A 27032-nucleotide genomic window follows, 5' to 3' on the forward strand; every position below is an offset into this window, starting at 1 on the left:
CTTGGTAAGAGAACCCATCTGTTCAGAGAAAAACCTCAATATAGCAAAGCAAAACATGAGACACGTGGAGTTAAGCAGGAGTTACAGGAGGCTCCCACAGATGAGCGAGGTGGTCCCACTACACTAAAAGAGCATGATTTTCCCTTGCTGCCCTCAGCTACAGCAGCTATGATGCCTCCTCCTAAATCTGCTAGCTCTCCTATCCATCTGAGTGATCCCTGGAGAGGAAGACTTACTTCAAGTTGCTTTGGCAGCCTCCTTGGAGCTCTTTGTGGTGCCACATCCAAGCTCAAACTCAGCTGGTATGTGTAGGAGGGTGGTGTGGTCCTGTCCTCTTCATCAGTTTCATCCACAAAAATGCTCTCCCAGATTTCTCTGATCCACATCTCATGTTTTCTTTGCACCTTCCACTGATGGACACAGAACGCTACACAACCACGCGTGAATGGATTTAGGAAACTGACTGACCAAAGCAATTTGGGAGCCACTGATGAAAACCTCACAGGGCACTTTCCAGCTGCATTTTCAGACGCTGCAGTACCTAATCCAAAATACTTTAAGCACCTCATTTCTAGCCACAGCAGAGAAGTTTTGGGGAACTTGCACTTCACCTGCTTGTTCTGTTTCAGCAATGAGCATACAGGACAGAGCATCAGTCTCACCACTTATATTAAATGCTGAGGGAAAAAAAACACAAGGAATTTGACAGGAGAAATACATATAAAATTTGAAGTCTTCTGTGAGTGAAGAGAAAGCAAGAACTACTGTTCTTACACATTTTTATGGTGACATTTTAACCCTTTCATAGAAAAAGGTTTTCCCAGGACCAGAATTCAAGTTATATTTCAGCAAAGCACCTTAACAACACATTTTGCTAGAGTGAAAGAAAAGAAACTTCTAATAAATGCAACATCAGAATTTTATTTACAAATACACTGTAATTCAACAACCATTCTCCATCTAGTTTGTGCAGGAAAAAAAGATAGTTACATTTTTCAAATAGGAAAAGAGAACTCTTTCCATTAAATGGATTCCACAGAATATTATGCCATCACCACTGAGCAAACAGATTATTCTTTGTATTGAAGTTTCAAAAAGCACAATTTTAGAAACCAGCGTATGGAAAGCAAACACATTTGTGTGCATTTAAACGCAGCTTCGTATTAACCTAGAGAATTCGCTCTCAGTATATGTCAAAAATAAAGACAGCAATTGCAAATATATATTTATATTAACTATTTCTCTAATGCTCATTTTTGAGAGCTTAGAAACAAAATACCCTCTTCATATACCATTGGAAAGTCAACTAGTTGATTATAAGCCTCAAAAATATTTTGAAGTTATTATTGAAAATATACTTATTCTCCCTTGTGCTCTCAGTACTTGAAGCTGTAAAAGTAAAAGCATCTTCCCAAGATATTTCCTTACTGCAATTACTTTATCATAAATAAAAATACAGTTGTATGAGGAATCTAATGCATTGCTATAAAGACTAGACAAGCAAAGGAGTTACTCTTAGAAAAAACACACATACACACAATATATATATTTATAGATCTACATCAGCAGCAATCACCTCTTCTTTTATCTGCAACAGTGGTTTCGTATCTAGGTTTGCTTCACATGGAGGTTGGTTGTCCAGCTGTTGAGAGAAAAAATTGTAATTAAATTCTAGCTATTGAAGAATCTTCCTGACAAAAAATTAAGATTTTCACTTAAAAATTGGCAAGGGTGTTACCAGTATCTGTGAAATTGGTAACAAAATGTAAGGCATACATTCTGAATCTATAAAGCCAAATGTAATAAGCAATAAAAACTTGGATTTAATTCAATTACAGCACTGCAAATATTTCAGGCCAAGTAGTTTTCCACAGAACATGCATCTTACCAAGTTCTTAGGAATTGTTTTTAGTATCAGCCAAATAGAGGGTCACTGTTTTTCTGAATTTATCCTTCAATAAATCAGATTAGGATTTGCTAAATAACTGTAGCGATATATATTAAAAACAAAAAGGTTATCCTCTCTCTCTCTACATATATTTGAGGGAACCTGCCAATACACCAGTGTTTCACTACAATATTACAAGTTTAAAACAAAAGCAACATAAAAATATGCAGAAATATTTGACTAAAATTACATTGTGAATATTAATAATCCTACAGTTCAAACATTTTAGCCAATATGTTCACATTCCAAACTACTGAATTATCAGAGTGATGTGAAATGTTAATTTTTTATTAATTAATTTTTTTTATTAATTTTATTATTAATTAATTTTGCTTCTGAAAGGCTACTCACTGTCATGACTTTATTAGCTATAACGTCAGAGAGATTAAATAGTGCTTTATCCATGATAAAGTTTTGAGTTAGTTCCATCCCTGAATACTGTCTTGTCAGGGAAAAATAAACTTTCTTTTCAGTTCCAAACTCATACAGCAATTTTGCACCCAAAAGAAAAATAGGTAAAGCTAAAATAACATGAGCAGGCTCCAGGTTGAATTGCTCACACATTTTGGTGCTTTAATTAGGAACATGGTCACTTCAGCATAGTCTCATCCTCAACAAGGAGATATAATCTCCAAACACGCGTTTGCAGAGATCTGACCCAGTGCCCTGGATCATCTCCAGAGGAAGGGGGGGGCGGGAGGATTTTCTTCCTCCTTCCACTGATTGCAGAGGTGCTCCTGCACCTAACATTAGTCTCTGTGAATACACTGTTAGCATCAAGTAGAGATGTGGAGTTTTCTGCTTGTTTTTAGCTAGGGCATCACACAATCATTTCAATGGTGCAGTCAGCTTTCCCTCCCCGTGGAAGCCAAAAAGCCTGAAAACAGCAAAAGCATCAGATGCAGAGCTTCTCTTTTTCTGAGCTGGGCTTCTCAGCCAGCAGATGCCGACGTCCTGCTCATGTGTAGTAGCGTAAGTATCCTGTTCCCTTCGCTGCCTTCCGGACCACAATGAGAAAAACGTGCTGGGCTCATGCAAAAACAAGCATGCTTCCCAGGAAGTCATTCAGAAATCCCTTTCCCTTAGCTGAATTCTATCATTCTAGAGAATTCTATATTTGCTATATAAAAATAAAGCTATATAAAACTCTTAAGATTTCTCAAAATTAGGAGGTTGTCTACTATCATGTATGACAGCAGAAAAAACAAAACACTACTATTCAAATCCTTAACATCATGCTCCATAAATCAGAATTCTGCAAACTATAATAAAGGAAAAAAGTTATACTGCACCTTTTAATTAAGATCTGTAAGTAAATCAATTCCTGCTGAACTTGTACCTAAACGAATAACCAATCACAGACCTATAATTCAAATAATGATAGCATGCAAAAAGAAAGAAGCATTTCTGCCACCTGCACAAGATAAATTAATATCTTTCCACTTTTGGTTAGGACTGAACTAAACACATTACTTTTTTTTTTTTAAACATAGTTTCTCAAAAAGACTTCTCTGCTATCAGTAGAAATTGTTTGCTGCCTAGGCAACTTCTCAATACCCCCTTCTCAGATCTATGAAGAAAACAGGATGACTACACTGCATTGTCTGTTTGAAGCCATTTAATAACAAGGTGGTAAAACCATCTACCAGCAAGTTAAAAGTTAAGAATGACTACACCCTACAAAAGACAGGAACGGACAATCAGACCTTTCTGAACCTTTTCACTAACACAGCAACTTAAAACGAAACATGAAAGCTATCAACTGTCTCAGATGTACAAACAATTGAGGTTTTACAGCACAAAGAAGAACTACAGTCATGCACACTGCAACTGGATTGCCTTACCTTTAAATCTGATATAGCAGTCGTTGCAGAAGAGTTTGTTGTTTCGGATCCTGACTTCAGCTCCAGAGCGGGATCCCCCAAGGTCACATCCACAGGCAACACACTGCATGACAGATCAGTAGTTAGCAACTCCTTACAAAATACTAAAAAAAGAAAACGTTGCTCAAAAGCAGCTTGAATTAAGCCCAACAAAGCTTGAACCACAAACCCATAACCACTAGAAGCAAATGTATAACGATTAGTAGATCAAAATGCAACCAACCCTGAGAAGGTATTTTTAAGGCGATGACTGGACAACGAATAGCAGAGAGACACCAACTAAGCAAACATAGACCAGATGCTATTTAGAGATTAGTTCATTAAATCTAATTTGAACTTCAGTTTCTCTGAAAACTAAAGTTGGCTCAACAAGGAAGAATTTGTTGTCTACATTGCAACAGTAACTTTGGCACCGAACACCTGGGTGTGCTACTTGCAGATTTCCATGTGGCAATACACGTGCTGGGTTCCTCAACCCTTTGGCAGTCAAGGCAGCATACACTTGTGTACTACGCAATTTACTAGCTTTCCATCATTGTAACAAATCTGTATGTGGGAAGAAGGGGCCAATTTCACTTTTCTTGAACACATGAATAAAGGGCTTAATAACTTTCATACTAACAGTAAGCAATTTAGCTATGGTGGCTGAACACATCTTTGCTATGGATATGAACCACCTCTGGAAGGACTGGAACTCAAATCATAACACTGTCCTTAACAAATTTATGAGGAGAAGTAACTGACTTTCTACACATAACTTGCCTGCTTAAATGAGAAATAAATCTTCTGGATGGCAGGTTTTTCCAAAGTTTATGAAAGACTGAACAAACAAATCTTAACATTACAAAAGTTGAAGAAAAAATTCCAATTGCCTTAAGTAGGTTAGGGCCTACAGGTGAACTCCCTTGCACAGAAGACATGTTCTGCAGGAAGGGAGTAAAGATCAGCCTCTGTGGATTACTGTCTGGGTAGGCAGGACAGGGAAGAGCTTTGAGTCGATTCCTTGAAATACTCTGATAATTTGAGCTGGGCACAGAGGGAAACTGAATGAGACACAGAGGAGTCTTTACTAAAGCCATGGAAGATGCAAGGTATGATGGCACCTCCAAAGCTGAGTCTAATTCCTCATCTAGTCCTATGTCAGGGAAAGTACAAGTGCTTTTACATCTTTTGCAGGAAGGTTTTTATTATTAATATTTTTTCCCCTGCTCTGCATTTACCCCAAGCTGACTGGAAATCACGTAACTATGTCTCAGTGCTGGAAATGAGCTTAATATACCTAGCTACTAACCAGGGCTGACTAGTTAAAAATTTCTGCTTTGGTGCTTGGTTGTATCTTGCCAGTTTGAACACTGACAACATACCTTTGCCTGGAAAGCACCGCATGAACACTGCTAGCATTAGTTTAGCAGTGATGGGTCATCTTAGATGCTGCAATTGCCAGGGTCCAAGCTGAGATATTTTAAAAGGACCTGATTTCTCTAGGAAAGGAGGCTCAGCACCTTCTGATTCTTTTGCTGCCAATTCAAAGAAGGAACTGTGATCTCACAGTCAGTGTGTCCAACTACTTGTTGAATTCCTACTTGTTAGCTCTAGCATTTATGAAACAATCCTAGAGTTGAGTGCTAAATGCCTGCAGATAGGACTGCCTCATGGAAATATGCAGATACCACGCTGTTAGAGTAGAAGGCAAAGCAAGTGATTTTAGTAGAGCCCCTGTGAGCATAACATTGAGTAGCCATGCGTGCTTCTGATTAGTTCCTGTTCCTTCATGATGATACTCCCAGCTCTCACCTTAAAGCAATGTAAATGATAACAAAGACCAAGAGACTCAATGATCATGGCTGCTCCTTTGCCCAGAACGTTATTACAGTATGAACAGATTTTCTTCCCACTGACTGACCTAGATACAGAATGAAAATCCTTAAAACCAGCTTGAAAAGGTTTAAAAAGGCAAAAAAAAAGTTAAAGAATTTGAGATTAAAACCAAGAACGTACTGGTAAAAAGTGGACTACTAGGCTTGAGGAAAATAAACTGAAAAGGAGTATTATTTGCAGTAGATCTGAGATCTAGGAAAAGCTGAAGTGTTATAATTTAGATCAAAGTTACATAGGAACAAATGAAGAATTTTCTGTCACATTCTTGGGAGAGATTTCGTTGTTCACAATACCGTCTACAAATAAACTTAAAAGTATATTGTTAGGATTGGAGAGTAAAAACACACAGGTTTCGTGCTCCTGCCTTATATGCAAGGACTTATCTTGAAAACTAAGTTTTAGCAAGCACCCCTGCCAAGTCCCACCATCTGCACCTTGTTAGGTAACAGAAGGTTAGTCCTGGACATATAATATTACATTAACTCTTTGAACATAAGCCATACAGAGTTCAATTTCCTTAGATCTACCAAGATGTTAACAAATCAGAAAATGGAAGTGGGAACAAGATAAGCAAACATGTTTAAGAAGGTCATTTCCTTACATTATAAGGAATGTAAGAACCTTCAAAAAAATGTTCAACTTATCAAAAAGTGTCTGAGAATGTAAGAGCTAATGAAGCAGTGTTTACAGTGCTGTTATATATAATGCATGTAATTGTGTGCGTGTGATCCTCTCCAGTCTTATCTAGAGGTATTTTTAAAATGTTTCAAGTACATAAAACAGCAGACTTATCTATCCTACCACAATTGATTTCCAGTTTGTTTCAAAACATGTTGCAATTCCTGCTTTCTGCTCCTACATTAAAAACAACATCCTACTACGTAATTCTCCAGGGTCATGGGTTATGAGCATTCCTGAGTGCTCCTTGAGATGATATTGACCACATGCCAGGAAAGGGGGAGGAGAGATGAAGGTGAGGGCCATAAAGTGTGGGTTTGTGGAATCTTTTGTTAAAACAAATCTACGGAAATAAATATCAGAAGTGCCAACTGGAGTACGCTTTTACTAAGCATTTTGGGTAATCAACACACAGCTTGGAGACGGAGAGATATATTATTCCAGTGTATTTTTTTAACCTATGTCAAGCACTGATGACAAACCTGGAGAATTTTCTGAATGTCTGGAGCAGGGAGATAATACCAGCCCCCGTTTCAACGATCCTATCCAGCTAGAAAAACACAGGTACTTTTCAGACTGGTTCATTAACATTACAGGTGAGGCCACTGCTGTAGACCACCACATCTACAGAGTCCACTCTTCAGTGCAGCCCAACGTCTCTATCTTCCCAGCAGAAGGGCACCTACTCACCTGCTGCGTGTCTGCGACCCTGTCTGGGAAGCAGAGATGGGAGACTGAACCCGGGGGGCTGGCTGGGACACAGATGGGGCCCTCACAGAGGAGGCCACAGGAGGTGCTTTGGCAGAGGAAGGAGTGCACATGTAGGCTCGGTTTGAAGTGGACACTGGGCGACTGAGATCTTGACTAGAGGACAGAGATGAAGTGGAGGCAGACTGGTTTAACCACGAATGGTGTCTCCATGAACTTGTTCTTGGAGAATCAAGGTTGTCCAAAGACTCCCCTCTGTAACACAAGTACATACACAAATGTAAATGGTAGCACAGCTGAACCAAAACAGCTACATTCTGAGTTCAAAAGACAAAAGAATTCTCCTAGCATATTATCCTAGCAGCTTATCCTCTCAAGATTTTCTAGCATGAATATGCTTGTATGTTTAGGATATTGCTCAAGATGATCAGACCAATTTAAAATATTTGAGCTACAAATTATCCTTTGTGTCCAGTCCTAGTCTCATGGGAAAGAAAGCAGAAGAGGTGAAGGAGAGGCTGCACTTAATGACTGCAGAATAACAGCAAAACACCCTTCACTGCTGCCTTATCAGGCGGAACTATGTCAGAATTTGTTGTACAGCAACATACTTCAGATAAGTAGTTTTTTTTTTTTTGGTTTGTTTTTATTTTTTTTGTCTCTAAGGGATACCAGATCAGAAATAACAATCCACCCAGGCTGGACAGCAACATCTATGAACAAGGTGTTGGCCCAATAGCCAAACACTCTCCTGACTGATAGTTTAGCTATTTCTTAAGTGACAAACCCAGTACTCATGCATTACTTAAAGCAAGAAATGAACTCAACACTTTCTGATACAATATTTCTATATAAAAGAGGTACACCCTTTAGCTATAGTCATTTCCACACTGAATTGTCCTACTGAAATTCTTAAACACATCTGTCAGAGCTATTGATTTCCATTGTGTTATTTGCAGGTCACGTCCACGTTCTTTTCAGAGATTTAATCTCATCTAGAGCATTTAGAATACCACTACCACCTTCTCTACCTGTGTTGCTATTCAGTTTACCTTAAAGCCTTTTACATGATGGATTTGTTTCAGTGCTCCGTAATACAAGCTGAAGTTTAGAATAACCAAACAAACATCTGAGGAGAGACAAACTTAACTTTTAACATGGTTCCTACCTCCTCATACTATTGCCGTACAGACTAATAGGCTCCTTATGTACACTGGAACTGCGCTGCCTAATCCAACTGCTGTCCGTGTGTAGAGACGTTCTCTTTCTCATTTCCTGAAGGATTTGTTGTCTCTCTAACTCTGCCGCAGACAGGTTGTGCTCCTTCTGAGACCCCTTCTGCAGGTCACCCGTGTTCCAAGACCTCTCCAAATGCTTGCCCTGAGTACCTGTTTAGACAACATTCAGGCACAAATGCAGTTAATGAGCATCTAGTACTCTTAAGTATAACTCCAGAAGCAGTCATTCATCTCCACATTCACAAGCTTCTTTAGTTCCTTTTTATGGTTGGGTTTCATATGACTAGCATCAAACTTGTCAATACCTCACTATTATTGACAGATGTTTTATTCATATTTCCATTAATAAGTTAAACATATAGAAGAAAATATTGAATTATCCAAAAATAATTATTTCCTTTTGCCTCTAGTAAAATATATACACATTTGTGTATATATGTATTTAAATGGAATAATTTCTTCTAGTTCCACAAGACTTCCTCCAACACAAACTGAAGCACACAAAATATATAACTGAATGGTGGAATGCTTTCTTTCCCTTTCAGAATCCATATTCTCTAAGTTGTCTCTGTTTTCAGGAATTCTTTCTCTACTCACACTAAACACATTAACCTCACATTACAAAAAGATATACATCTACGCACATGTCCATGTGTGTATATATATATATATATATAAGTTAACTAAATACATTTACAGAATGTTTCTCTAATACATAGACACTGTGGTAACTAACCAGTGGAAATTAGATTATGCTGTACAAGCTCTTTTGATCCTTGTTTGAATTTTTGAAAGGGGAAACCAATAAGCCTTCTTTCTCCAATCTTCATTGACAGATGACTTTTTTCTTTGTTTTCTAAACCCAGTAACTATTCTTTATAGTAAAACTATTTAATCAAGAAAATCACTCAGCCATAAGTCACTTCAATTTAAATTTCAGTCCTTTTAAATACTGCTCTGATTACAGATATGCTCTTGATTTTACTGCTACAGATTGCCATTATAAAATATTGCCTGTATTCCTTCATTAGCTTCAATGACTGTGCTTTATGTGTGAAAACAACATTGTCAATTTGCAATATTCTTTAATGCACCAGCCTGACAGAGTTCAAGAAGTGTTTGGACAACCCTCTCAGACATAGGATTTATTTTTTTTTTTTGGGTAGTCCTGGTCATCAAGCCAGGAGATGGACTTGATGATCCTTATGGATCCCTTCCAACTCAGGATATTATACGTTTCTATGATTTACTTTTCTATGATTACTTTTTCTAACTATGTTTTAGACACAGGAATAGCTTTCAGGAATTTTTAAGTGTAATATGTTTAAGAAAGTCTTCCTCCCCCTCCCATGTGCTTTCCTCTGGAAACAAACAAAAAACCCATTAACATAACTGAAGGACAACTCAAGAAAGGTAGCAGTAAACTGCAGTCCAGGAAGCTGCAGGGCCACTGTGACAGTGTCAAGAGTTGACTTCCACCTGCGTTATTCCTGTGCTAACATAAGCTAAAACCAGCAAGCACTTGTGTTAAAAACATTATCAGCTTGGTATATGCAGCCTTTTTTTTTTTATTGACTGAGTCAACACATCAAGAACGCAAACGTTTTCAATAATATATCTACATGATGGGTTTCGTCTACAATTTCAGATGCCAAACTTTTAGATGACTAAGATCCCTTTGTAATCAGTGCTACTTCAAGACAGCAGTTAATCATATACAGTCAACAGATAAGCCTAGGACAAACGAATTTCCTCTTTATGTTGGAACTTCATTAAATTGTGCCGTCACATAAATTTGAATTTACAGTGTAGCTATGAAAAAGCACCTTGACAATTATTTTTCATAGGATAACTACTCCTGATACACGTCTTTAAAAATGTATTTAAAAATAATGGAAATTAAAAAGTACTTGCCATTTCTGTTTGCAGTGAATTCATTCAGTTCTGAAGTTGACTTGGATTTATTCCTAAAAACATAGAAAACATTCATTTCACTACCTCAAGCAGGAGACCTCATCATGGACAAAGATCTTTGCAAAGTCATTGAAGACTACAGATACACAACCACCTTTTCCAACATCCCTTTCATCAAAAGCTTACAAACAAAAACACAGCAGGGTATTACATTGTCAAAAATGTATTGCAAAACATAGGTAATCATACATTAAAAGCTGAAATTATATATCAAAAGTTCCCAGTGCTTCCGCTATAAGGGACTGATTATTGTACTTGCTTAACCAACCCCCACCCCTAGCAGCCCCCCCTCCACCCCTCTGAAAAACAAAAACAAAGTCCCTTCCCTGTGGAAGTTTTCAGAGAACTACAATCAAGAAGCAGTAACTTTCAAAGCAGGTTTATAAATGATCCAGATTCACAAGTAACTTGAAACATACTTCAGTAACATCACTAAGCTAAATACCTTCTCAAACACTGCATGCAGACTGTTCACAGGAAATTTATTATTCGCTGATTACACCCAGCAGCATATTTTTTTAATCAGTTTTGGCCAAGAAATGCCATTCACTATACAGGAAGGCAAACAGCAAAAACCTGGGTTACTGACACTACATAGCAGGAGCTTCAGCAATACCTCTGTGCTGTATTATTAGTCTCAAGTAATAAGAGCCAGTTTCCTATTTTAAAATGATTCAGAAAGGGACAGAAGTCTTTTCCTGGGACACAACTCAAAGCTGCTACAACAGTATGTCTATGAGTGTAGCACTGGATGCATAAAAACGTGCTGAGGGAGTTTTGTCCTTTGTGTACAGGTAAAGGATGCATAAACAAATTGCAAACTTCTTGTTCCCCCAAGTTCTGATTATTTGCCCTATATTGTGGACCTATTTTATTCCTCAAGAATATGCAACAATTGCACATTTTTTCATATTGAACAGGAGCTCCAAAAAGCAGGTCAACCTGGTCTGGGATGCTTTTAAGCACTTGAGAGTTCTCCTCATACATGTATGCAAGAGGTAACTACCTAGTGCAGGTACCTTCTGAAGTTAGATTTAGATCTTCCAGATAAATCATTTATTAGTTGTTCCCTGTAAATGCTGGGGTTCCTCTTAATATACAAAGGCATGCTCACTCAATTATAAGACCTGACTAAATACACAGAGATTATCTTTCATTACTGTGAGATGCTATCTAAGACAAAGGCTTAATACAAAGGCTCTGGATTTACATCTGGATACAAATGCTCAGGGTTTTTTTTGTTTGTTTTGTTTTGTTGTTTTTTTTTTTTTTAAACACAGCCCAATAACTAAAAGGGAGACTATTCAAAAAGTCCAGTGGATCTGTACCAGCTAGTACATTCTACTGAAAAAAGAAAAAACAACCCACATGCAACAACAAAAAAAATCCCAAGCTAACCAACAAGCAAAACAAAATACAAAGTTGCTAAGGTAAGAGAGTATAACTTAACAGGTGGCACATTACTATCTTCCTGATAAATACGCTGCTGCTGTCACTTCCCTCCCTGTTTGCTATCTCTTAAATTTCACAATCTTCATTGAGATGACTGCACCTTAGTTTGTACAGCACACTGTGACACAACCACAGGATTGTTTTCCAGCCAGATAAGTCTAGTACCACCCACATATTTACTTCCTTATAGTTCTGCTTCTCCCAGTAAAATCCTACTGACTGACTAACTGTTGTTTACAGCACAGCATATAATTTGCCAAAAGTTTGGCTACTTGTTTTCTCAATACAAAAACAGGACAAAAACTGCAAAACACAGCAGTGGTGCATGGTATATGCTTAGCTGGCTGAAGTTTATTGGAAGTTTCAAGACTTTCTGACACAGAAACAGTAATATTACCATCTATACCAAAATCCAGTATCACATACCTGTCAGACAACGACTGACCAGGATGCTCCTCAATGGTTTTGGAAGTTTCATAACGTTCATAATGCCTATATAAAAAAAAAAAGATACATTACCTTTATATACAGAGAAAATAATGAATAGAACTCTATTTCCTGCCAAAAATATTCAAAGCAGATCCTTGAGAAAAAAAAAACCTACAAACACAAAGATCTAAAGAGGTTTATTTTTATCAGCCCAAAACAATGTAAAAAAGAAGCCTGAAAAAGAAAGGTTGTTAGAAAAACAGCCTGAAATTACTTTTTTTTGTAAGTGACAAGGATTCTAGACTTCAACATGCCTAAATAGTTAACATTTGTTGCTGAAGATGTTTCAACCTATCTACTGATTCAATTTCTTCTTACCTCTCAATGAGAGGATGGCCAGGTCGGTCCTCTATTGTTTTAGATCCTTCATAATGCTCATAATGTCTAGAGGCAACAAAGATGAAAGAAAACAAGTATTAAACACAAAAAACTTTTTCTAGAAATTGAACAAGCAGTAAATATGCATACAGAAAAAAATAATTTCAGAAGTTGGTCAAATATAAATACATGAGAAGAAAAAGGACACTAAGACACTGCAAAAATTACAAGGACCAATATACGACAGTGATTTTCTCATCCATTTCAAAGCCAGTAGGTAAGCTTTATCAAAACACAGTTCTCCAAAAGTTAGATGCATATTGTAGCAAGTTTCATGGGTGCTGTCTGTAATCCATAGAGAGAAACACTCACTAACTTCTACAAACAAAGGTCTTCCAGTTGCCTGTCCGCAGCCTCAGCACTCTGCCATCAGCTGAGCTAATCCAGCTCTTTTCAGTAAATATTGTGCCTTCATATGTGTTTATGGAGCATCTCAGATTTCAAGCCAAATCTTTGGATATCATTGTAAAACAAACATTTAACAATAGCTACTTTAAATTCCAGTTTGAACTTTACTAAACAACATCCTTGTTTAGCAAAACACATCCTTTTACAGCAACCTCAGAAGCAATTGCATCCCCTGAGACTAAAGCATATATCAGGTATTTAGATATGCAGATATTACAGCAGCTTAATAAGTTACTGCACAAAGTCCTATTACCTTGCAACTGGGGAAAGCTAAAACTACAGAGAAACCCTGGTTCAGTTGCCAAGAACCTGTTTAGCCATTGTAACAACTGTGCCTCTGCTTTGCTCAGCAGGGATCTGAAGCAGCAGTATTTCTCTGTGAGCTGAAGTAACTCCAGATCTCACAGCCTCCGCTGTAAATACATGCAATTTCATAATCATATTCTCTTAAGATTTAACTTGATACCATGTGTTACCTCCAGTAATTTCTTACTGCTTATACAAGAACAAAGAAAAAAACTAAAAGAAACAGCAAAGTTAGTTGCAACTCAAGGCAGTAAGCTAAGTGCACATGAAACAAGAAAAAGTTACTGTTCTAATCTTTCGAACAGATTAATCTCCCATGATGCCTGCAGCAGTAGTTGGAAAACTCCTGGACAAGAACACACACTTGTAAACTTTTTTTTTTAAAGCAATCTGATGTAGAAATTAATGGAAGAAACTTTATCATGCTCAAGGATACAAATATCCACTGTGGGTATTTCTAACAGGCTTTGATAACTAAGATAGTATTTGTTAACTCATATAGCACGATGCCCCTCATTGAGAAATTAGCACACTAGCACAATTAAATTTTATTATCACATTGTCGAGCTACAATGATAGACGAGTCTGGAAAATCAGTCACATTTGTTGGAAAAGAATTAACCTGGTATTTCTTCTGAAACACCTGTACTTTGAGCCAGTGGCTCTTACTTTACATTCTTACACAAGGGTTCTTACACAAAAGTTCATAGTAAGTGTTTTAGGTCATCTTTGATTTGGCTAAAATTACTGTATATGTACTTCCTATTTAAAAATGAGCAGAAGTAGGTTAATAGAGCACTTGATTCATGGAAGAAAATTTCATCTCACACCTGGTTCTTCTACATTCAGAAAGAAAGAAGAGCATTTTATTCAGCCTCAGCAGGATACTCTGTGTAATAAGATATTTATAGCGATGAGCACTGCCAGTCAGGCTGCAGAATTTTAAGTTATCACCCATCAGCTTCTAAATATCTTTCTTCAGCTGAAATGCAAAAATGAATATGCAATTATTTCTAGACTTTTAGAGCACACAAGAAGACTGGTCTGCACAAGGTAAATAAGTGGTTTGCAACAAAATGGACTAAGAAGCAGTGGGGCTCAAATTATGACAACTCAGTCACAGGTACCTATAATCAGATGATTATGCTTACAAAACGTGTGAAGGATGGCAGAACCACGGATAGCTTTACTGTTTCCCTGCCAAACTACGTATACAAGGGGTTAGCAGGCTGAGGCTATCATGCAACATCTTGCACTGATTAATCCACAATATGAATCCTACATGAATGCACTTACATATTCAAGATACACACTCCCTTTAGAAAGATATTTGAATTTTTATGAAGAAGGGAGTGTTCATCTCATCACAAGTACAGACCTTTGGTACTGAGATGTCTCCATCGACACTTCCTTCGGCCTTTCTGCCCGCCGCCTCTGCTCCTCCATCTCCGCCCGCCGCCTCTGCTCCTCCATCTCCGCCCGCCGCCTCTGCTCCTCCATCTCCGCCCGCCGCCTCTGCTCCTCAGCATACTGCTGTTCCCTCTCTTTACGTTGTCTTTCAAGCTCTAGTTCTTCAAGTTCCCTTTCTTGCTCAAAACACAGTGCTGCTTCTTCCTGGACACTCCATTCCTTCTGATGTCTCCTCTCTTCTTCCTTGCCCAGCAAGTGTGCTGCCAGCTCGTTTCCTACATCTCCTTCTGGCTCCTCAGGAGTACTTGCTTCAGGGCTGGCCCCCCAGCTGGACGCAGACGGAGCCCGTGCAGAGACAGAGAGCGTGTTTAAGGTTAGAACGGTCTGCTCCTGTAGCAGAGAAAAGAAATGTTTTTAGGGGGGAGAGCTCTGGTTGTTTTTTTTCGTTTGTTTGTTTGGTTGGTTGGGTTTGGTTTTAAACAGGTAGCTGAATTAGGTTATTTATTCCATGAGGGAAGAGTGCTGTAGAAAGCATCCCTAACACTCTGAATGAAAAAAACAAGCAGCGTATACTTATGGTTTGTTTTGTGTTCCTGCTAGCAAATTCTCCTAATTCAAAAGCTTTGTTCCACACAGCAGTCTTAGCAAGCACAATGGGCAGCTTGTCCACAAGTATATGAAGCATTCAGCCTTCTAAAGCATCTCTTACATTTCATGACACTCCATCTCCACTTAAATCCCCACCAGAAACAAGCTCTTTGTGACATCCAACATTTCCCCGTATTATTTTGACTTCCAAGACCTACCTAAGAGAGCCATCATAAGTGGCTATCAGACCAATGTATTTCACATGAATCATCATGTGGAGGAAATTTCATCCTCCTACATTCTTCTGCCATTTGAAAGTCAGGCCTCAGACTTACCACTCTATAACTTTTCTCTCAAACACAAAAAAAAGAGATTTCAGTGGTCAAAAGAAGCTTTAATGGCAAAGAGTATTTGTTCTCTGCAAATTAAGGACTGGTCCATTCAAATTTCTTATAATTTAAAAAAATAAATGTTTTACATTATCATACAGCAAAGTTCTTTAACAGCTCAAAGAATTTTCTTCAATTTGAAGTCCTAAGATTTTAGAGTCTTCATGTTCATGACCACATAAACACAACTGATCTAGCTGAGATGCCTGAAGTTGCGCTCATGTAGCAATAGAGATCCCACACTTTCCACGCTCAGCAAAAAACCTGTACATCTTCTCAAAAACAACAGACACAAAAGTAGGCAGCTATAGAAACTACACACGCTCAAAGTTTTGAAACATATGATAGCAAAATTGAAGCTGATTTGATATGTAAATTTTCCAGAGATAGGACAAACTGGGTGCTAGTAACAAGCCAGAATATTACAAACATGCCTAATGATGAAGCATTGAAGCAGAATTTCAAAAGGTAAAATTAGGAGGTAAATACTATACAACAAATGTAACCATTTCATTCTCATCACAAAAGTTCATACATGCTTTAACATTATGCCAACATCTCATGTTAGTTATCTAACTGATCCATGATGAAAAAGAGTCAAATTCAGCAGGTCTTAGAACACCGCATTTCCTTTCCATCTTTGCAACCTCTTTCTACCAAGTTATAGACAATTTTATTTTAGGACCATTTCTTTTCCAAAATAAGGTAAGTGACATAGCAAAATAACCACTTGCCTGGTTACATGTTTCTAATAGAAGCAAAAATAAACCTATGAAACCATGAAACTTATCAGTCAGAAGTGAAGCCATATTCATAGTTTACCTCATCTAAATATTTGGAGTTCTCTCTTTCGGCTTCTTGCTTAGCTCGCAGCCATTCTTCCCTCAGTTTTTCTTGTTCTCGCTTGTATTTCTCCTATTAGGTTAGATTGAAGTGATACACATAAATAAGAAACTTGGTTTACTTGCATTAAAATGTACTACTCTAATTTAATGTATTTTGTAAAAGACCAGCATGGTAAAAACATGCTTGATCTCTACATCAGGTGTGCCATAAGTGAATGATATCCTGTCTCAAATACAATCAAAAGGAGTTCAGCCATTGATTTCAGAGAAGCCAGGCTTCTTGCATGCTAACATAACAACTGACCTCACATCCGTTATATTCCCTGTCTTTACAGTTCAGTTCCAAAGCGGAGAAAAAGATCAGCTATCTTAAGTATTTATTGGAAGACAGTATTTATATTTAACTTGGAACTGGACACAGTAATATGATAAAGTCATTACTAAGTGAAATATGAGGCAGTAATTTGGTTTCAGCAAGAACATTTAGTCTTTTGGAAGCTTATCCTAACAAAAGCCAATTTTTGGACCTCCAATTTTGTCCTATGACTAGATTTAGTATGAAATCAATGCAGTGTCTTAAGACATTACTCAAGGTACACAAATATTTTGGTGGTTTTCTCAGTCACTCCCTCAGTCTTGGGAAAAGCAAAATACGTAACATTAAAAGTTTTCCTTCTAAGGTTTTAGGATTATTTTTTTTCTCCTCTCTCTCCTGGAAATAAACAAAGAGACTTACCTTCCTTTCTATTATTTAAAAAACAGTCATTATTGGGATCATCAGGAAGAGGAATAACATTATGACTCAGGCCAAATTTAGTTTTTCAGATGGCAAAAAAGGAAAAAGAAAAAAGGAAAAAGGAAAAGGAAAGTGAAGGCAGAGGGATCAGATTAGTCTCAAAAAAGGAAAAACAAGTTTTACATTTTTCAAAGCCATCTCTCCAGGTGTCAAATTGTACACCCAAGCCATAACAGAGACCACACATGTTTAGAAAGGCAAAACTCTCCTGCCTTGTAGAGTTTGCAAGCTAAAAAGGAATAATAAAAGCCAAAACATGAAAAAAACACAGGGTAGTTAAGTTGTGCTTTGTCATTGAGATTTACTGCTGAATGCCTAAATTTTATTAACACAGCTTGTACAGAGTAAATGATGTTCATCGATACCTCTTGCTAGCCAACAGACATTAGATACTTAATTTCCAGAGGTGTGTCTTAGAGCAACAACCTCAGCTTAGTGAAGCATAAGCCTACTCAACCAAGTGCTTGTTTTATTTTGTACCATCTTAACGTGGTAAATATTGCCCCTTCCATTTGCAATGCTTTTCTCCATCTCTGTCACCTGGTTATCGAGAAACTCATTCTAGAGACAGTTTTCTTACAAAAAAATAAAATTCATATTCAAAAATGATGACTTAAGTGGTCTTTGCTTGTAACTTTTTTTTTTGCCAGTGAGAGCAAACCAGCCTTCTGATGATCGAGCACTTCTGGCTGTAGTGAATATACAAGTCTGGCTTTGATTTCATGAAGCTCACCAAAGCATTTCCCTCTTTTTTGCTGAATAATTGCTAGTGTCTTCTATTGTGCAGCCCAGCAAATGTATCTAAAAGTCCTCTTAGGCAATCAGTAAGAAGAGTTGCAGAAATCAAGAAACGTTTTCTTCCCTAATAGTTAACACATACAAGGGATTGCCATCCTGTGATCATGAAGATTAACTATACCTGCAGTAAACGATCCTGCTCCTTTTGCCATTTTTCCTGTCGTTTTCGTTCTTCCTCTTGATCCCAAACCCGACGACTTGAAGCACTAATGGATGGGACTGGGAGCTAATACAGCATGGAAATGAATGAATGTTATCATCCTACACATAATTAATGCTACATTTTAAAAGAGAAATAAAAGCATTTACAAATGCTATAGCTTTAGAGTGACAAGAACCTAAATCAACTTCTTCAAAGGGACAGTAAGTAACCATTCTCTTAGACATTAAAAAAATCTTAGTGCTCTCTGATTTGATTGGAATTTTAAGGCAGTGTAAAAAGCAATAGAAAGCTGTGGGCTTCTTGAAAAGACAAGGATTATAGAGCTCATTAGTTATCTGTAAACAGTACTTACATCAGGCAGTGCAGGCTCCGGGCCTCCTGTGGGATTTGCAAATAGAAGGCAAAAAAAAACAAAAAAAAGAAAATTATTAGAACCATACTAACTACTTTAAGGCTTGTTCAATACATTAAGACTTGCTCAAGTGTGGAAAGTCTGAACTTCAGACTAAGTTTTGCTTCCTTAGTAAGCCATGCTTGTAGCATTTGACCCTACTTCACTTACTTGAGGTCAGAATTCATTAGGTGCTTTCAACTAACGTGTGCAACTCTTTAAAAGCTTTACATGCTTACAGGTGCTATCAGCAATGGTTTGAAATAGCAGTACCTCTCCCACTGTGGCAAAATAGAAGCTCCTTGCTGCAGTTTTCCTATTGTTATTGTGAAAACCAACTGTTCAGCATGCCAGATGCTCAGAATGCTGCTCTGGTGTACAGCAGCTACTCACCCAATAACCTTGGCATGAACTAAGAGCAATAGGCAACTTCTACATCACGAAACTGTGCTTTTTCCCTTTGCAACTGCTCTCCCTTTCCTACTCTCCAAAGCACACTTGAATTTGGTGAGCTTGTCATCATTTACCACAAACCTTATGCTCTTTGAGGCTATCATGCTTGATCACAGCTTTTGCCAAAACAATTGTTAAAAAATAAACCCTACATATTCCCAATTTTGTCTTCATTATCAGACCAGAACAGCCATAGTAACAACAGGACAAATAGAATTGATCTCCTGTGCAGTTGCACCAGGAGAGGTTAAAGCATAAGCAGCAATCTTTGCTCCTCTCTTTTCTCACCCCTGTAAGCTTATACTGGCCTGCACAGATTTAAGAAAGAAAATTCTTCCATAACATTGTAATGTCAAAGTGCCAGAAGTTAAAAGTGCACAAAATTACACTGAGTGTACACTCTAGAAATAAACCCTTCTCTTCCCCCTCAAGCAAAAATTCATCAAAACAAAACCAAATTTCACAGCCAGCCTTAAAAAAACAAAAGCAGAGGAAGCCATCAACAAAATACCAGCTTATAACAGATACAATACAGCAAACAGAACCACAAACACAGATATATGCTGTGGCACTTTACATATCACTTCTGAAAAAATAAAAGCCATCACAACCAAGGGCGTCAGTCTTGGCTCCGCTCAGATCACTGGCCAAATTCACACTGGACTTCCAGCAGGCCACAATTTCACTCTTTCAGGCTACAGCAAAACAGCAAGGCATATATAGTCTAAAGACAGCATTAGACATACATTAGTGGAAGTATGCAAGTTGTGACATGCAGAACACCAAAAAGCAACCTACAAAACCAAAACTGAGAGCCTCATTTATTTATTTTCGCCTTTAAAAGCTAGCAGATTCAATTCAAAATTTATATTGGTCTTCTCAGGATCTAGTGACTTTACCCCATAGTAGAAGACCAGCCACTACTGTTTCCCATTGATTTAGAAAAATGTATAGTGAGCTGCAACTCCAAATAATAAAATGCTTAACTCTGAATTTGAGTTTAACAGCTGTTTGAACTCTGCAATAAGCTTCTGCTGGAATGTTCAACGTTATTTTGTTTTGTAGGTAGCAGTAAACCTGAACAGAGAGTGCTATCCCTCTTACTCCTAACCAGTGGAGAAAAAAAAAAGGAATATGAACAATATAAAAGATTTAAATAGCTATAGATAGAACACACAAAGACCCATTACCACAAAGGTAGACCCATGAATTGTAAGAATAACCTGATGACCCTGGGGAAAGAAGGGAAATGAATTATGTTGCTTTGTCATAACTGCAGCAAACAATGCTGAAGAGGCAGAGTACCCAGCACCAGACTTGTTAAGAAGAGTGTGCAGCAGGAACAATTTCATGGAAGTACATGAAATGTTAGCTCTTTGGTTTACCTTGTTCAAAAAATTGTGACCGTCTTTTTAAGTTTTTCAAAGAAATTGGTTCAGATGCTATTTGAAAAATACAAAGAATACAAGTCAATGAGGTGCTGTTTTGTTTTTCTTTTAAATGACTATCACCACTGGATAACAAATGTTTGTTACACCTCCAGTCTACAGACATGTCACAAAAAAAGCCCCTGAAATAAAGGAAAACCTAATGTTTCATAGTAATAAATATAGTAGGTTACATCATATACTGATTAGTGTTTAATTTTATCACTGACACTGTTCAACTTTAACAACAGTACAAGCGTCAAACTTGGACTCAGATTCTTCCTGTCTAATTTCAGCCACCTTGACTTAGATGCCAAATTGGGCTAAGGAGTCTAATCACCATTTAACGTCATCAGAAAGGCATCTCCAGAGGACAACTTATCTCTTGGGGGATACTTTTGTATATCACCAGGCACGTGCAAGATAAAATGAAATACAGAGTTCCCATTTAAGGCTTACTGTTCCATTTGGAAGCGTAAATACCTGGTTTCTCTCACTGTCATCTAGTAAGATAATAATTGTTCACAGCATCATAAGTAATTATTGTTCATACCAGAACCATCAATATCAATTCGCCAGGAACACAACTAAAAGTAGTAAAAAACAACCACAGCTTCCTCCCTAAACGTCACAACTAAAATAGAAAAAAAAAATGGATACTCTACATTTTTTTCCTGGGCAGTGAAATAAATTGATACTCATACTGATCCAGTCTCCACACAATGCAGTAGCAATTATAACAAATTCTGCACCTTCTCTTTTTCTTTAATCCCTACTCTGCATTAAGTTTACAACCACTAATGCTGAGACAGGGGATTTGTCACTGCTTTGTTGTCAGTTCTCCAACTGTTTAGCACATCGAGGAAGCAAACTACACCCAGTTTGGATGCAATTAGATTTCCGTGATACCTGTCTAGCTTTTAGTTCATTAAGGTCTCACTTAGCCCACTGTATAAAGCTTGCAATAATTACAGGTTTAGTATCTGTGCTTGTTCCAAACCCATACAATTAGAAGATGAACAGTAATGGTAGTAATACCTCTTTGTTCATTAGATCCAAGGTCTCCTTGCATTCCATTTATCAACTTTGTTTCTGTACCCTAAAAAATAAAAGATACAGGACTCAAATTCATTAGACTTGTGAAAGTAGATCCAATTAAACTTCTCCCCTGATAGGAGCTGTGTATCATGAAACACTTGATTTCAAAATATTAGAAATGCCATAGGAGGATATAAAAACTAATTAAAATTTCCCAAGTATATTAAATGATAAATTGACTGGAGGCATTTGTGGGATCAGTAACAGGCTGTTAATTGGTAGCTGAAATAAAAACCATTAGTTTGCAAGAAAATGCCAGGAGACAAGATCTTCCTATTTCAGCTCCTCAGCAGGCAGGTTGGGAGTTATTTGCAAGTAATTTGAAAGAACGTAACTGCTGTTGCTTTGGACTGCGACATACATTTACACTAATGATGGAGGTTATATGCTTTTCTAAAGAATAAACAATGTACACACTTTAGCTAAAGCATGGTCTTTAAATATTTTAATATTTTTCATAGTCTTTAGACCACTGTATCTATCTTAATACCTATGTTTGCAGTAACCTTTATATTCCTAAAAATAAGCAATGCAAGTTAAGAAAAAGATGTCTAAGGTCTTTTCTTCCTCTCCATCCTTTCCCTTATCAAAGCAATCAATTTTCACTTCTCCCCAACATCCCGCAACTGTTCAAAAACATACTCACAGAACTTTGAAAGCTGCTGGAGAATTCTCTTTTTGATGATATGGTTGAAACATTCGAAACACGTTCTCCAGAGGTTGCATCAATCCATTTATTTTCAGATGTACCTATAATGTTGGTACCCATACTGGTGAGATTGAGGATTTTATGCCTTACATGTGGCAGGGAAGGCTGGTCTTTGCCCCAGTCTTTTGGTATGTGGAGATCAAGAAATTAACGTAGACAGTAATGTCAAAGAACAGAACAACAGCGAAAACACATTAAAATAACACAAGAGACACATAAACAAAGAACAAAGATGGGGAGACACAAATCAGGTAGAATTTGTGGAGACAGAAAAAGGGGCTTTTATGAGCAGACCGCCTTCCCCAAAAATACAAGTGTTAGTCAGAAGCCACAAGTTTACCAGGTATTTTGCTAACATGGACTATAGCAGCTCAACATTAGAGAGTAATTAGTATTAATTGAAAACTATTTCATCAGCATTAGTAACGATCAAGAGAATTCTTTCAACTTTACTCACACAAGGTAATGTTTCAATCACACGCTATTCAGGGAAGTGTCATTTTCATGTCCAAGCTACTCAGGAAACACATAGGGCAACAAAAAAAAAAAGGAGGGGTAGTCTGAACTAGAAAAAAATGATGAGGGGAAGGAAAAAATCAACATCCTCACTCAGCCTCCATGATTCTCCCCACCCCCCATTCCCTACAATTTATTCAACGACCTCTCCAATAGTTTTTCACTCTCCATTTTTGCTAGGTCCTGTAGAAATCATGATTTGTTTCGTGTCTTTTCCCCACTCAACTATTTTCCTTTATTTTTTCCCACTTGCTATTCAGTTTTTCTACCCAGCATCCCACTAAAATAATGTTTTGTCATTATACTCTCAAATAAGTCACTGATTACTCTCCCAATTCTGGAAAAGTTATTTCATGATTTTGAAAGGGTATCCTGATCAGACTCATGGCAAGCCCAGAGATTAAACAAGACCTTCAGCTGGGATGGAAATCCTCGCTAGCTAGAATGGGTACTACCATTCTGTTGAGATTACAGCACCGCAATATTTGGGTAAATTTTTAAAATCATATTACAGAGGAGTTATATCAACCACAAGCTTATATACCAGCAAAAGCCCTCTGTGAAGGTAAACAGGCAAGATTCTCCTTCACTGAAGAAAGGAGCTGCTGCTGTTTCATGGACAGAGGCTCCAAACATGACTATCTTCGAGAGACTAGCCCCTCTTTGTTTTTGTGGTATGCCAGGAAGAGAACATTTTAGATTTCCTTGTGTGTTGGTTGTACATTTTATTTGTTCATTCAGCTGTGCACTCTCTTAAAAGCAGGCCAGAGCACCAGACAGAGGTAAGTTCAATGTTTAGTAGACTTGCTTGCCACAACATTTCTAATGCACCAGGAGTTAAAAAAGCCAAGCTGTGTTAAAATGCAACAGAGGTTAGCAAACTACTTAGCTCAGATACATGTTACTTCTGTAAGGGTAATAAGGACTCTCAGCTGTCAGGTACAGCAGAGACGAAGCTTATTTGCCTTACAGAGCATACTGTATCTGCCCTATGAAACAACTCACCATTCTTTCCATATCGTCTAACATCCATGACCAGGTTTCCAGTTTCTAGTGCTCTGTTGATGGCTTCTTCCCACTGACTATAGTCCATATGTGAAACCTTTGTGCCGTTGATAGCAATGATCTCATCATCTACATGCAGCTGACAAAGTCCTGCAGGGCTACCTGCAGAAAACAGATGGAAAAAGATATCTTTAACAGTTATTTATTTTTAACCAGAGTTGTTATTGGGGAAAAAAGGTAACAATTCATTCAGAGAAATGCTTATTAGTGGATATTCAGAAAGTCTTGAAAAAAATGACAGTACTGTGAATATAAGGTCAGCAGAATCAGTTAATATCAGAGTAGCATTGAACTTTGAAACACAAAAATGACAAACATTAGTCTTTTGGGTTTGCAAGCATCCATATTTAATAAACAGACTCTGGTTAGCCCTCTCCTGGCTTTATAATTTGGGATAGTGAAAGAGATAGGCAGCACCACAGTGTGTGTAGCCAACAATTAGCTGAAGTTCAGCCAATGTTTGGGTAATCCTCCTATTTGCCCAAAAATATACTCTATTTTGTTAATTCCAGTATAAACTGACTTCCTCATTCTTATTTACATTTTCTGGGCTCTATTGACAAGACTATGCTGCTATGTTGCTTTGCTAACAATATTTTATAGCTCTGAGTTGACTGGCAATTGGTCTCACTCAAGGTATTGCTAGGTGCTGTCCAGTTAGAGTTCTCTGAATTGTATTTATTTTGTCAGTGCCTACAAGTCAAGAGTAAATTTTATTGCAGTTTGGACTTCAAATTTTAATTATATTTTGCAAGACAGGCTGCACTTTATACTCTTTTTCACTTATTACTATGTGCTGGCAAGTGATCTTTCCTACCTAAGGACAGAGTGCATACAGGACCAGGACTAGTGAGTGACCCCTCCTTCTCCCCCTCCCCCCTTTTTTCTAAATCTTTTTTCTAAAGATTGCAAAATAAATCTGTATGTTAGTAACATCGAACAAATTTGAATTACACAACGGAAGCATTTTCCAGATTAAATCGAGAAATGCACACATCTTTTTAAAAATATACCAAGAACAATGCTATATTTCATTATCATAAACAGATGTGGACAAACATGAAAGAAGAATTTAGACATCATATGCTTCATTCTAACCTTCTGACTCACCAGAAAAATGCTATTAGAAGTCTGGATCTAAGTATTCAAATAGCTCTTAAATTTCCTGGAATGCCAGTAAATTAAGAAACAAAGAAGAGCTAAGCTTCCTATATTATACCAAGCAGTGATCCCTCGTATTCACAAAAAATGACACTACTATGGTGGAAGAGCATAGATTCATATTCTGTTTTTCTGCATTCCTGAGGTATGGACTGATATTCCATTAGCAGTTACCAGCAAAACTTCTAAAACACGCTAAATACTTTTAAGTAATGTTAAAAAGAAGGAAAAAAACCACTTGAGTTTTCATTTGGAGGAAGAAAGCATGGGCAATATTTAAACTGGAAAAAAAAAAGCATCTCCTTAGAGCCAGGAAGATGTTAAAGAATTAATAGATTTGAAGGTCAAATTCCTTCCAAATACCATCAAAAATACTGTCAAAGATATTAATATTGAAGTCACTACTTGCAACATTTTATAAACATTTGTAAGTGTCTGATGTGACAATTTAAGATATTTTATACCATATAGTTTGAACACATAGATGGAACTTTACACTCATTGTACAGAGAATGCTTCAGACTCAAAGACACTGGAACTGTTTTGTGTTGTGACAAGATGAGCACTAGGAACCAAGAAGTGGTCATTTTACTCAAGTAATTCAGTTGGGATGACATTCAGCTCAAAGGTGAGAACAGTACCTCTGGGCTACCAATTCAGGCTTTAGAAAAGGAAGGAAGTTGAAGATGGCACAGTTCTTACCACAATATCACCAGAAAAATATATCCAGATCACACCACAACCATTCAGATTTGAACAAACAGCAGTGGTCTCCAAATTGCAAATGTACTTAACACGTTCAGGAAAAATTACACTGCACAATTTTTGTCACGTAACTTCGCTGGCTTGCCTTCTTATGCTGCCTTTGCAGTCTATGAATGAAAGGGCTTCTCGGGAGTGCAAACTAAACCACCTATATTGATTAGGCTTTTGCTCCAGTTCAACCTCCAGAGAAGCCTACAGAGATTAGCTGGCTATTCAGGTTCCTAAAGCTGTATGGTGCCAATCACCTTCCTTGAAGTCCTCCAAAAGCATAGAACTTAGTGATAATTTCTTGTCATGGGTGTAGAGGATTTAGTTTAGATTACATTTTTTAAAAAAAAGAAAAAAGAAAAAACACAGTATGGCTGTTTTACATAAATTTCCCTGAAGGTAGAAGATTTTTCTTTCTTACTAGCCCTTTCAAAAGGAGACCAAACAAAAGAAAACTGACAAATGCAAAACAATATTTTCTCACTCACTTTCCATCCACATTTATTTCTCTCTACCTACCCCCACCTGTTGTTACTACAGCAGAAAAATACCCGCTTGTACTCTTACAGAATAATTAAAACATGTAGGAAGTGGAACAAATTTACTTCATCTTACATGTGTTCAATCACAAACCTGTACACTCCTACATCAGTGCAATCCCAAAAATCAATTGCAAATGGGGCAACGTATGGCAGGTGAACACAATACAGTGGTTATAAATGGAGACATGGAATGTTCTGACGGGGATATATAGAAAGAAGTTTCTCTTCTAGAAGTTAGAGTAGATGGCACAGAGAACCTGTGTAGTCTCCATCCTTGTAGGGTCTCAAAACCAACTAGGTAAGGCCCTGAGCTCTGGTACGAATTCAGTTCTGACATTTTTTTGAGCAGTGGATTGCTCTAGGTCCCAAGGTCCCCTTCCAATCTGAATTATCCTATATCTTATTTTTAAAAATAGGAAACACAACATTCAGTAGCCCTCAGCTGAAGGCATATCTTCCTCTTCAATGAGCTGTCTACCTCCTTCATCCTTCATTCCCTTAAAGGAACCTACAGCTATCATATAAGGACACAACACAAGCCAATTATTGAAAAAAATGTTAAACATGCTAGAAATGAGATTACCAAGA

The 27032-nt window shown here is 37.5% G+C and overlaps 1 protein-coding gene across 9 annotated transcripts in view; it reads right to left on the minus strand.

Annotated features, from left to right (window-relative positions):
• Nucleotides 1–901: 901 nt before the first annotated feature.
• The window catches only part of LMO7 (LIM domain 7), a 129336-nt gene continuing 103205 nt past the window's right edge, over nucleotides 902–27032 (minus strand). For 3 of the 9 annotated variants that reach the window (XM_080588907.1, XM_080588904.1, XM_080588900.1), the window contains 17 exons: nucleotides 23929–24090; nucleotides 22345–22529; nucleotides 21639–21699; nucleotides 20559–20615; nucleotides 18682–18707; nucleotides 18288–18392; nucleotides 16550–16642; nucleotides 14719–15140; nucleotides 12567–12632; nucleotides 12186–12251; nucleotides 10248–10300; nucleotides 8264–8483; nucleotides 7078–7350; nucleotides 5626–5734; nucleotides 3793–3895; nucleotides 3241–3287; nucleotides 902–1642 (listed from right to left, as the gene is read on the minus strand). In XM_080588907.1, the coding sequence (XP_080445033.1) occupies nucleotides 3244–3287; nucleotides 3793–3895; nucleotides 5626–5734; nucleotides 7078–7350; nucleotides 8264–8483; nucleotides 10248–10300; nucleotides 12186–12251; nucleotides 12567–12632; nucleotides 14719–15140; nucleotides 16550–16642; nucleotides 18288–18392; nucleotides 18682–18707; nucleotides 20559–20615; nucleotides 21639–21699; nucleotides 22345–22529; nucleotides 23929–24090 (2045 nt within the window). In that variant the 3' untranslated portion in view covers nucleotides 902–1642; nucleotides 3241–3243. Of the gene's footprint in view, nucleotides 1643–3240; nucleotides 3288–3792; nucleotides 3896–5625; nucleotides 5735–7077; nucleotides 7351–8263; nucleotides 8484–10247; nucleotides 10301–12185; nucleotides 12252–12566; nucleotides 12633–14718; nucleotides 15141–16549; nucleotides 16643–18287; nucleotides 18393–18681; nucleotides 18708–20363; nucleotides 20406–20558; nucleotides 20616–21638; nucleotides 21700–22344; nucleotides 22530–23928; nucleotides 24091–27032 lie in introns of all 9 variants that reach the window. The other 6 variants (XM_080588906.1, XM_080588903.1, XM_080588901.1 and 3 more) reach the window with 3 other exon arrangements.

This window comes from Anser brachyrhynchus, assembly GCF_964034855.1.
Source record: "Anser brachyrhynchus genome assembly, chromosome: 1".
NCBI classification, from domain to species: Eukaryota; Metazoa; Chordata; class Aves; order Anseriformes; family Anatidae; genus Anser; species Anser brachyrhynchus.